The sequence below is a fragment of the Sceloporus undulatus genome, chromosome 3 (genome assembly GCF_019175285.1).
Source record: "Sceloporus undulatus isolate JIND9_A2432 ecotype Alabama chromosome 3, SceUnd_v1.1, whole genome shotgun sequence".
NCBI classification, from domain to species: domain Eukaryota; kingdom Metazoa; phylum Chordata; class Lepidosauria; order Squamata; family Phrynosomatidae; genus Sceloporus; species Sceloporus undulatus.
Genome location: NC_056524.1, coordinates 184,547,321 through 184,559,808, shown reverse-complemented (window position 1 = coordinate 184,559,808; position 12,488 = coordinate 184,547,321). Strand labels below are relative to the sequence as shown.

At 44.3% G+C, this 12,488-nt stretch overlaps 1 protein-coding gene across 4 annotated transcripts in view; it reads left to right on the top strand.

Moving 5' to 3' along the window:
* The first annotated feature begins 2,397 nt into the window (after window positions 1–2,397).
* INPP5A (inositol polyphosphate-5-phosphatase A) overlaps window positions 2,398–12,488 on the top strand; it is a 318,955-nt gene continuing 308,864 nt past the window's right edge. For all 4 annotated transcript variants that reach the window (XM_042456965.1, XM_042456963.1, XM_042456966.1 and 1 more), the window contains exon 1: window positions 2,398–3,973. In XM_042456965.1, the coding sequence (XP_042312899.1) occupies window positions 3,896–3,973 (78 nt within the window). In that variant the 5' untranslated portion in view covers window positions 2,398–3,895. The remainder of the gene's footprint in view (window positions 3,974–12,488) is intronic.

Genomic DNA, 12,488 nt, shown 5'->3' with positions numbered 1-12,488 from the left:
ATGCCTGTGGAGCTTCTCTTTGCCTGAGACATCAGTATACATAGGCATGATCCCAAAAGCTGTGTAACCCAGACAGTAATTTGAGCTAATATTTAATTCCCCTAAAATCGTCGACTATCCTCCTAGACATGTCCCAGGCAGTGGTTACACCAGGGACTGCAGGACCTGAGCAGAGCAGTGGAGGATGGGGGTCTTGGAGGTGTCTCATTCACAGGGTCACCATGAGTCAAAGTCGACTCAGATGTAGTTAACAACTGGAATGAAACCAGCATGAAACAGTAGGCCAGTTTATGGGTCTCACTATAAATTGTGTAGCATGTCCAACTCTGTCCTTCAAAAGAGGGGAAAAGTGGGGAGTTAAGCAGTAACAAGAAGTTGTCGCTGTTCCCCCCATATTTGCCAGCTGCAACAGTTGAATTAATTTGCCTCAAGGGTCTGGCAAGCTCTGTCAATATTGTGAAATCTGTAACAATACCCCTTATTAGAACTGTGGTTATATCGCTCATAGGGAGTTGTACATTCTGGAGGGAAATTATCTTAGAGGGGACACAGGAGTATGAAGTCTGGGCAGGAAACAGACAGAAAGAAGTAGAAGCTGTGTGAGCAAATTATTTGGGACAGGATACTTCTGAGACTACTAAAGTACAAGATTTAATTTAAATTATGACCTCCTATGAGAGCCTTGGGATACTCTGAAACAGGGGTAGGCAACCTGCGGCCCGCGGGCCGGATGCGGCCTGGCAAGGCCTTGGGACCGGCCCCCGCCCAGTCCTGCCGCCGATTGCCACCGGAGCCTTTGGCCTCGCGCATGAGGGCGTGGGGCCTTTGGCCTTTCAGGAGGAGGCGGGCAAGGTGGGGCAAGCGGCAGGCAAGCGGGGCAAGTGGCGGGCAAGGGGGGCAATTGTCTATAGAAGCCTCAGAAACATGCATTTATATTAACATTTTTTTAAAAATCAGCAATTTTTTTCGTGTGTCCTCCATTTTTTTTAATAAAAAGTGTCCTCCATTTGAAATTTTTGTTCTACATTTGTCCCAGTTTATTTATTTATTTAATTTTTTAAAATTTTTATTTAATTAAAATTTAAATTAAAATTTAAATTAAAATTTAAAAGGCCATGCGGGTACTCAAAATCAAAGAACCCCTGACAGGTGGACATCTGGCCTCTGCTTAAAGACCTCCAAAGCAGGAGTCTCCACTACACTCCAAGGAAGTTTGTTCCACTGTCGAACAGCCCTGTCTGTCAGGAAGTTCCTCCTAATGTTGAGCTGGAATCTCTTTTCCTGCAGTTTGCATCCATTTTTCCTGGTCCTAGTCTCTGGAGCAGCAGAAGGCAAGCTTGCTCCCTCCTCAATATGACATCCCTTCAAATATTTAAACTGGGCTTTCATATCACCTCTTAACCATCTCTTCTCCAGCTTCCTAAGGTCATGGTTTCCAGATCTTTCACCATTTTGGTCACCCTCCTTTGGACATGCTTCAGCTTGCCCACATCCTTTTTGAACTGTGGTGCCCAGAACTGGACACAGTATTCCAAGTGGGGCCTGAGCAGAGTAGAATATAGTGGCACTATTACATCCCTTGATCTAGACACTATACTTCTATTGATGCAGCGTAAAATTGCATTGGCCTTGTTAGCTGCCGCATCGCACTGTCGACCCATGTTCAACTTGTGGTCTACTAGGACTCCTAGATCCCTTTCACATGTAGTCTTGTTAAGCCAGGTCTCCCCCATCTTATCTCTCTCTCTATAAATATATTCCAAAAAGGGATTTTGCCATTTTATATATGGAACTCCGTTTCACTATGCGATTGTTTTCAGTGGGACTGGTGTGTCCATGGATTCTGGTATCCATGCAGGGGACTAGAACCAAACCCCAGCAGACACCAAAGGCCCCACTGTACAGTACTATGATATTGTAGGTGTTTGTTTGTTTAGGTAGTTGCAAATAGTCCAAGGCCGGGCAATTACAAGCCAAAAACCCAAAACAAAACCCTGTGGAGTGAACAAGACTTCCCAAGGGGGAAAAAACCCCATGATAGGTTAGGGCCTTAGGAGGGGGGGTTCTCCATAAGTTACACAACAACAACAACAACAAATAAACAAACAAACAAAAAGTTTTTTGTGAGGCCTTTATCCTTCTCTATCAGAAAGCTCTGGCTCCAGAGCAAACTAAAAATAAATTTAAAAAATCCCAGAAGTCCCATAATTTGGAACCAGGGAGGTTAGAGCGGTATGAAACCGGGTCATCCTGGCAGTGCGGACGCAGCCTGGCGAGCTAGAGTGATCGAGGCGCCTTAAGTTCGAATGGTGGCGTTGCCCTTTTAAGAGGAGCCGCGTCGGGCCCGTGACGTCACGCGAGGGCAGCCAGCCCTTTCTCTGCCTCTCTGGCTGTTATTATTGCAGAGAGAGAGAGAGAGAAGGGAAGCAAGAGAAAGCAGCCTCTCTGCTGCTTCCATTGATCGCCTCCCCCTTCGCTGGCTGTTGCTGCAACTGCTGCTTCCTTTGCTTGGCCACCTCTGGCTCCTCTGCTCCTCCTTCCTTCATTCCCTTGCCTGCCTTTCCCTTTGGCTCCCCTCCTTCTGCCTCTCCTTCCTGACCATGCACTGGGAAGAGGAGGAGGAGGAGGAGGGGGACCCCATTGCCAGCAGCACCAGCAGCAACTTCCCAGCCCAAAGGCACCCAAAAGGGGGCATCTAGGGTTTGGCCCCCAAGTGGGCAAAAGAGTCCCTTCCTCCTCCTCTCCCTTTTCCTGCTGCAAAACAAGGAGGGCTTTTCTATCCCCCCACCATCCCCAATATTGTTTTTTGTGTAGTTTTTGCAAAACCCATTCAGGGGCCAATTGGAGGAGGAGGAGGAGGAGGAGGGATGAGGCGACGGGGGGCTCCTCGGTGATGCCCCCAAAGGGAGGCAGAGCTTGGCCCTGGTCCACTGCAGCAGCAGCAGCAGCAGGAAGAGGAGGAAAAGCAGGGACCCTCTTTCCAGCCTGAGCAGAAGAGAGGAGAAGCCCCTGGTTTCCTGGAGTGGAAGCAAGAGGAAGAGGAGCAGTGATCTTCCTTGCAGCCTGAGCAGAAGCCCCAGGGTCTCCTGGAGGAAGAGCAAGAGCAGGGACCCTCCTTCCAGTTTGACCCAAAGGGAGGCCTGAGAGTCTCTCTGCTCTCCTGAGGTGAGCACAGGAGGAGGAGGAGGAGGAAGGGGAAGAAGAGCAGTGGCTTCCCCACTCTCTATAGTTTCCTCACCAAGGAGGAAAAGCTTGGAGGTCTTCCTTGTCTTCTGGGAGAGGAGGAGGAGGAGGAGGAAGAAGAAGAAGAGCAGACACCCCCTCCAGTCTAGAAAGGAGGAGAAGCCTCAGGGTCTCCCTGCCCTCCTGGGGTGAACAGTCATAGGAGGAGGAAGGAGGAGAGGAAAGGCTCCCTTCTTCCAGTCTGAGCAAAAGAGGAGCAGGGACCCCCATCTTCCAGTCTGACCAAAAGGGAGGAGAAGCCCAAGGGTCTTCCTGATCTCCAAGAGGAGGAGGAAGAGCAGCCACCCTTTCCAGCAAGAAGAGAAGAAGGAGATAGAGGAGGAAAGACCTTCTTCAGTCTGAGCAGAAAGGAGGAGAAGCCAGAGGGTCTCTTGGGGCAAAAGGAAGAGGAGGAAGAGCATCGACCCCCCTCCATCCTAACCAGACGCCCCAACTCCCCACCAGCCTCAACTTCCCTTGGACTGGGACTTTGCAACCCAGCTCTGCCTTCCTCTTACTCTCCTAGAGACTGAGCCTTAATTGCTATCATTACTACTATTACTACTACTACAGTTTGCTGGTGGAAGAAACACCTCCCAATTGGTGATCTCTTCAATATATATACACACACAGAGAGAGAGATCTGTGCCAACTCTTCTCTTTGGCCAAGACCATGGCGATGAAGGGGGCTGCCTGGCCCAACACAGGGGTCCTGCTGGTGACAGCCAACGTGGGCTCCTTGTTCGATGATGTAAGTCAGTGGGAAGGAAGGGAGGGGGTGGCTGCATTGGGGGGCCAGTTGGGTGGCGGTGGGGATCCCAGGTGGGCCAGGTTTGGAGGAAGGCAGCCTGGCCGACCTCCATGCCAGGTGTGGGGTTGCTGGCTTGTGGAGGGACCCTTCTGCCCCCCATGATCCCCACTTGACACTTCCTTAGCGGTTGGGAAGTCAGACAGAAAGATAGTCTGTTTCTGTCTGGCTAGGGGGGTTTCCCCTGGTCCTAGAGCCCTCTGCCTCTTCTTTCCCTGTGGCTCAGCCCAATGTCAACCTGTGCCCCACTGGCACTTCCTGGGCATCCTTGCCCTGCCCACGTCACAATGGGGATTCCCTCTGGGCAGCTCCAGTCCAGGAAAAGGGAGGCACTCACAGGATGAATCACTCTGCCCTGCCCCTTAGGCAGGGTGGCCAGAGGTCTTCCTTTTTCCAGGACATGCCCTACCTTTCAGGTGCCAAGGCATCCTCCTCTTTCCAGGGCATGCCCTACTTTCCAGCCACCTGTCCAAAAGCAGGGAGACCAGAGTACTCCTTTTCCAGGACATGCCTTACATTTCAGGTGCCAAGGCATACTCTTTTTTTCCAGGGCATGCCCTGCTTTTCAGCCTTCTGTCCAGAAACAGGGTGACCAGACACCATCCCCTTTCCCCAGGACATGGCCTACAATTTAGCCTTCTGTCCAGGAGCAAGGTGATCAGACATCCTCCTTTTCCCCCCAGGACCTGTCTTATATTTCAACCTTCTGTCCAGAAATCTCCTTCATTTGGTGCAGGACTAAGAAGCATAAACCCAATATTTATATGAGTGTGTTTAGCTATTATATCATGGCCCTCCATTTTTCTTGAATGTCCTATATTTTGCAGTGCCTTTTCCTCCTTGTGTCCAGCAGGAATTTCAATATGCTGTCAGTGTGACTAAGAAGTATGAATTGACATTTGTAATGCCCTATATTTTTCTTTAATGCCCTACATTTTGTGGTGCCCTGTCCTCCTTTGTGGTGAGGATATCTGTTCAGCCTTCCCTTAGGCTCCTCTGGCAGGAAGACTGGGCTCTCCCCAGGCTGGCCTCCATGTAATGGTAGTGAGCGTATATTTTTAGGACTTCTGTTGTTGTTGTTGTGTGCCTTCAAGTCCTTTCCAACTTGATTCTGGAGGTTGTAATCCCACCCCAAAGTAACTTTTCCCATCTCTGGGAATGGTGATGGCAGGGCGACCAAATGTCTTAAGCACAAAGAAGGATCAGGCACTATGAAATGTAGCAGATTCAAGAAAGATGTAAGACATGACCAAATAAAAGCTATATGCACTCACATTCATGCTGCTTAGTGAGGCTCAAAATGAAGGAAATTTTGGATTTAACCCTGGACAGAATCTGAAATGTAGGACACGTCCTGGGAAAGGAGGGCCTCTGGTCACTCTTTCTGGGAGGGTCCGTGGCAAACCTGCTATGAACAAATCTTGCCAAGATAGGGACCTCTTCCCTTTATCTTCCAACTTCACCCAGCTTTTAGCTGGGTGCTTTCAGGTCATTTCTGGCTTATGGCAACATTTCTTGGCAAGATCTGTTCAGAGCAGGTTTGCCATTGCCTTCTCCTGAGGCTGAGAGAGTGTGACTTGCCCAAGGTCTCCCAGTGGGTTTCCATAGCTGAGTGGGGAATCAGACTGTGCTCTCCAGAGTCTGCACCTCTCAAAATCCCCTAGCCAGCCATGAATATGGAAGTTGTGGTCCCTAGAGTAACTTTTCCCACCTTGGACCTCTTCCCTTAGTCTACTTAATCTTCTTTTAATCTTCCTTAATCTTGGAAGATTAATCCATGTCTGGTTAGGGGATTTGAGAGGTGTAGACTTCAATGAGCAGGGTTCGATTCTGCACTCAGCCATGGAAACCCATCCGTAATCTTTGCTTAGTGTTTGAAGTCATTTCTGACTTATGGTGAACCCAAGGCATATCATAGGGTTTTCTTGGCAAAATTTGTTCAGAGAAGGTTTCCTTTGCCTTCTTCTGAGGCTGAGAAGGTGTGCCTGGCCCAAAATGACCCAGTAGGTTTTCCTGGCCCAAGCTGGGAGTCAAACCCTGGTCCTCCAGAGTTTTAGTCCCCACTCAAACCACTACACTATGCTGCTTTTTTCTTAAACTAGACTGGCAGCAGCTAACTGATCCCCAGGTAACTGGCTTCAAACATCTTGTGCATTTGCCACCATGTTTGTCATGGGTAGGGATCATTCTCACAAATAGTGTTTTGTACTACCTGTGAATGCTGGTCATCCTTAGGTATGTGTTCAGACAGAACAATCCGTGTGTGTGTGTGTATTCTGGGAGAGGAATAGATGAGAGAGCCCTGTTCCTATGATTATGGTGGCTGGAAATAAGTTTGACTTAAACATGGGGTCTGTGGGCTATATACGTGGTCATCTAGGGTGCTCATGCTGTTTCATTTCCCATTATACGTTTGTGCATCCAGATGTGGCTTCTATTGTGCCATTATCTGGCATCACATACCAGTTTTATAGGGGTCTAGATGTCAGTTACCTTCTACCCTCCCCTCCTCATTTCACCAAAAAATCCCATAAAAAAGAAAAGCTGCATCATGTCTTTTGAATGGTAAACACCATAAGCTCCCCATGAATCACATGCATGCTTCTTGATTTCTGGACCATCCACTTGATGATTGACAGTGGGATTTTGCTTATAGCTACTTCCATTGGAAAACAAGTTCAAGATAAATTTGAAGAGAGGAAAAGAGTTTTGTCTCTCAAGTTAGATCTCCAGTGATTCATTTGTCTGTAGAGATGGTTTAGTGTGTTGAACATGTGCATATGTGAACCAGCCCTGTATAAAGGAATGTGCCTCATAGGTTGTCTTGGGCTGCTTTTGTGTATATGAGAAGTACTGTATTGGGTGACCCACCTTTTACGTGGAGACTGAATCTTGTCTTGTTAAGAATGGACCACATTTTGAATTTTTGGGGAGATGATGTGACTGCAACACTTTAAATAGAGAGGCAACCCAAAGGCTAAATACATGGCTGTATCATCAGTTCAGTGCCTTGAATTAAACCTGTGCCTACTTTTTATTGGAAAGAAGAATGGATTAAAAAAAAATAGTTGGAAAGGGACAGAAGCGTATACCAATTTCTGATGTTCATTGTTTTGAAGATTTGTATTTGAAGGTGAGAAATCAGGAAGAGGGGTTAATTTACGAGTCTGATGGCTCCGTACAAGGTGTGTATGTGAGAACAAGATATAATTATAAATTATAGACTAGTAAGAAATATGTAACAGTTTCTCTCCTTTTTGTTATGTCTACACCTCTGTTTCTGTTTTGGTAGGGAATAGGAGGTTCAAAAAATCACTTGTACTTGATGCTGTGGGGTGTGTCAGTTTCTCCACAGTATTAGCCTTACTTATAGCATGGGTTCCACTGCACTGTCCAGAACCAGTGAAAACAAAAGACTCTGTCCTTCTATTGAGCAAAAATGGATTTTCTGTCTCTAGAAGCAAGTCTATTTAAAGGGTTTATCTTCATGTTTCTCTTATCTTGGGTTTCCATCCCTCCCCCCATAATAGTTTGGTTGATATGATGTGAGGATTTGTAGTAAAGCCTGTGATATAAAGTCCTATTTAAATTATTTCTTCGTGGGAATGGTTTTTAGGCAGCTGATACAGCATCATTGCTTTGAGAAGTCATCTGGTAAAGCTTACTTTGTTTTGAGTTTAAATTGAGAAAACATGTATTATATGTTAAATTTTTAAAGTTTTTTGATACTTTAATTTTGTTGAAGTTTTGTTGAGGCTACAATGGACTACCCACACATTGTCCCTTGTGGTCTCATTAATGAATTTTTAAGTTGTGGTTTATGCAGCTTGATCTCAGAAGGAAATCCACTTGGTCATACCCATCTAATGGAAGGTGGCCTTAATGCAGTTTGACACTGCTTTAACTGCTATAGCTCAATGCTATGGAATTTGTAATTTGTGAGATATTTAGCCTTCTCTGTCAGGGAACTCTGGTGCCATAACAAACTACTAATTCCAGGATTCCATATTGTTGAGCTATGGCAGTTAAAGCGGCATCAAACTGCATTATTTCTGCAGTGCAGATGCAGCTTCAGCTTCAGTTCTAAAGATGTGTGCTTGGAATGTTTTCTTTTTTGGTTCTTAAATGCCATTTCTCCAGGTGATGTATAAGGTTAACATTTTGTAAACTGAAGAGTTGCAAACTGAAGATTTATAACTTGAAAATAGTTAAGCCTGTGTAATTCTCTGCTTTGTTACTTGTATACTCATATATTCCAAATTCTAGGTGTGGGATGAACAGACAGAGACTTTGAAAACTGCTGCTTGACTTCTGTATACCTGTGTTTCAAAACTGGTCCTACCTTAGTGTAGGTGATGAGGTCGAGGCCCAAGAATAGCAAGTTCTCACTTTCCATCCAGAGTACACTCTCCACATTCCTCTCAAGAGGGGAAAAATGGTTTGCTTTTTTGCTTTCTACTGTTTTATTTTATTTTTTAAATTTTTTTTCCTTTTCTCAAAATTTTCTACAACTTAGCATAGTTTCAGTCAGGCATTTCAAATGCTTTTAACTGTGACTTTGAAGTCTGAAGTGTCAGGAAAGGAAAGCTTCCACTGCTTTCATTCTCACAGGAAAAAATAAAAATCTTCCTGTAGAACATTCCGTCAAACTATCTTGGAAATATTAAGAAAGTGAAGAGTGCAGTTGGATCAATCCACATGTTTCCAACAGCGGTCAGCCAGATGCCCCTGGGAATTTTACATACAGGTTATGAAAGCAACACCTCTTCCCTGTGATATGTCCCTGGTGTCTGTTATTCAGAGGTAGCATCTGGCTAGGGGTTTTTATGTATTGTTGTACAAAAGTACAAAATTATCTTTTCCAGATTCTGCATACTCTTCACTGTGGGTCATGATAATTGTGCTTTGTCCTCTTCTAAAAATAATTTTTTCAAGTTCTCCTGAGAGTTAGACAATCCTTCAAACCAAACTTCTATTTAACCATCATGGATAAAGTTTTAATCCTGTACTTATACAGAAGACAGTTATCTGAGATGGGAGCCATAACTCCATGTTGCGGAGTATTTCATAAGTTTGTTCTTTCCTTTACATCTGCTTTCCTCCCTACATGGGATTCAAGGCAGCCCCATGAGTTAACTATGTATGAAACAGCGCTTCCTTTTGTCTGCTGGGAACATACTGTAGTTCTGTTCTCTTCGACGTTTGTTTGGGAGGGAAAAAAGAAGAAAGATATTTCCTCACATTCCAGTGTAAAGATTTTGTTTAGGCTCTCTTGACCCAAAGTGTGTTTCTAAACAACCTTGTTAATATTTTTTCTGTTGAATGTTATTTGGCAATGCTTGATAGCATGATCCTCTTAAGTATTTTTTTTTAAAAAAATAGAATGGCCCAAGGCTAGTTATTTTCAATTTCTGTTGTAGTCACTGACAGCTGACTGATTAAGAATCCATTTTCCCATAGTTCTAAATGATCATAGAATAGAATCATAGAATCGTAGAGTTGGAAGAGACCACTAGGGCCATCCTGATGCAGAAGGTCTCTCTGGACAGAGGAGGCTGTCTGCTACAATCGCCATTAATGAGTGGAGGGTAAAGAAAATGGGGTTTGTGAAGAAAGTGAGCATTCTTGTGACTTCTGGTATGCAGGCCAAATGGCTAGAGAGGCAAGGATTGCCCTTCAGCATCTTGGGGAAGTGATATGGGAACCTACAAATGGTATAGAAACATTTTTTTTGCCCTGCTAAAGTGCTGCGTATGACCTATGACCTAAACCTTGGCCATCCCTGAAATACACCATCTTATGATTTATGTAGTACATGTTGATCTTCTGTAGTACAAAGAGATCTTGTAGCACCTCTGAGTATAGTAGGTAGCATGAGTTTTCATAGACCCGAGTCTACTTCCTCAGATGTCTTTGAATTCTACTATTATGTAGTACAGGTCAATCTAGTACATTTGGTGAGGGTGAATTTTGGGGAATTTTAAAACATGATCTCAATGTTTAAAAAAACTCACCCCATTTTGAGTTAGGCGCCAGATTATTTTTACTTTGAGCTTGGCCTCAAATGGATTTCAGCCTTCTGTTAATCTGGCTTCCATACCTAGGGCACATTTACACTGGTCACTTAATCCGGTCTCTTCTGCTGAGTTCAGAATGGGGTGCCCAGATGAAAGATCAAGAAAGAGGGGGTCACTCTACTCCCCCTCCCCTCGGTTGATTGCATGGGTGTCTTGTTGTGAAATCATCCAGGGAGCTGTTTGGCTGGCGAGGCAGAGGTGATGGAAGCAGCTGCTCAGTGCACGGTAAGGGAGATGGTGCCATGTTTGCTATCTGGACAACTGATTGGGCTGAATTGGACCCAACCCAGATAGCCAAGAGAACTGGAAGCACTCCAGAGGTTCCTGGAAACTCTGGTGTAAACCATGGATTCTCTTAATCTGGATCAATAGCTTGAAACAGTTTTACTGCAAATGTGGCTATATGCCATTTGGAGAGATTGCACTGAGACAGGGAACTTTATTGCACAGGGTTCCAAGCAGGGATGAGAACAGGACAAAAGGAGCCTGAAAGGGAACAGAACAAGTGGGGGACACATTTTACTGCACACAAGGAAGTACCTCACCCGTCCCTTGCCCTTCCATTCCCAATCTGTCCCCAGAGGAGAAGATTTTTGAGAACTGTTTTGAACAGTTCTCAGAAATTTCCCCCTCTGGAACGGATGGAGAATGGATGGGGAAGGGATGGGGGATGGAACAGAATGGAACGAATGAGGGACTTTGTGTGCAGTCAAATGCGTTTCCCACTCGTTCTTGGCCCCTTCTGTTCCGTTCTTGTCCCTGCCTGGAGCCTGTGGTGCGATAAAGTTCAGGGTCACCAGAGGTTCTCCTTTTTCTGGACATGTCCTCCATTTAAACTTTATGTCTAGGGTTCTGAGAGGAATTGCAAACCATTGTCTGTTTTGAGATATAAACCTGTTCTTGCGTCATCTGATACCTCTGGCTCAACAGATTTATTACTGCCCTGGTTGCTGCAAAGAATGGAGAAGACTGGCTGACCATGTGGTGGCTTTGTTTGCTATTTTCTGATGGAGAGTTGGAAAGGAGAGAAGGATCTGGGTTGTTGAAGCAGATCAGTAGCACTAAGGGGAAGGGCAGGGGAAGTGTGCAGTTTTGGTTGAGGAAGAAGCAGAGGGGATGGGAGAGCAAATGGGAAAACTACAAATGAAACTAATAGGTTTGTTGCTAGTAAAGTACAATTTTAAGCATTTCTTTTGCTCAGAGTTCTACAAGTATATTGCAAGCTGACAAGGCATTTTAATGAAGATAAGTTCATCAGAAAAATATGGTAGAGTACATAATAAAATACAGTATATATAATATAGCTGTAAATAAATAATATGAAATAAATTTATATTAGTGTTTTTAGCTTTTATTTGGTGATGCCCTACATTTATCTTGAATGTCTTTCTTTGTGGTTATGACACCTGGTCAAAAAATAAATAATAAAATAAATAATAAAACTTTCATTTCTACCCCGCTTTTTATTAAAACAACCAAAGCGGCTTACAATGTTAAAAGAATAAAACAGTATGTACAAACTATCCTCCCTTTAAAAAAGAGTCTCCCAACACCGAGATAGTGGTTGGTGTAGATAAGCTCCAAATTTCTGTTTTTTTCCCAAGCAAAAAGTTCTTGATGAGGGGAAGGAGATTATTTCTCAGTGAGGAAGACTGACTAGAGAGGGAACAGGCTGTGTTAGCAAGTTTAGCAGGTTGCCTACAGGCTAAGCTATAGGATGTGCCCATTGAAACCAAGAGGATTTTAACTGATTCCAACTAAATTAAGCCCTATTGATTCAGTGGGTCTCCTGCTCTGACTAAGACTAGAGCCCACTTGCTACTTTTTATCAAGGAGCAAGGGATTTGTAATTTTATTTGCCTCTTAATTAATATTATAGGAAAATGGAAATATATCCAGAAAGAAAATGATAGCTGGGATCACTATTTCCAGTTAAGGATAGGCCAACCAAGCATCTGTTTCTAATAAATTTCTCCATCTTGCAGGTCAAGTGTGTGTAGGGAATGGCATGAGGAAGACTTTATCAATCTTACTTTTGATTTATGCCACCAAAGAAATCCTACAAAATTAGAGTGCTTAACTGCCATGGCAATATCCTGTGGAATGTTGTAATTTGCAGTTTAGGCATTTAGCATTCTCAGATAGGTCAATAAAAATTATGTCTCATTTGTGACCCCTACAAACCACCAAGATGCCAAAACTGAAGCAGAAAAGATATGTGGCTCAGTATGGTGTTCCAAATGGAACTGGATGTTATTTCACCAGTTTTCAGTGGATGCAACTGAGTCAGGGTGAACAGATGTTCTAACCTCAAAGGAGGACAAGGTACCGTAAAATGTAGGTAATTGAAGAAAAATGTAGGGCACTACAAAATCAAAACT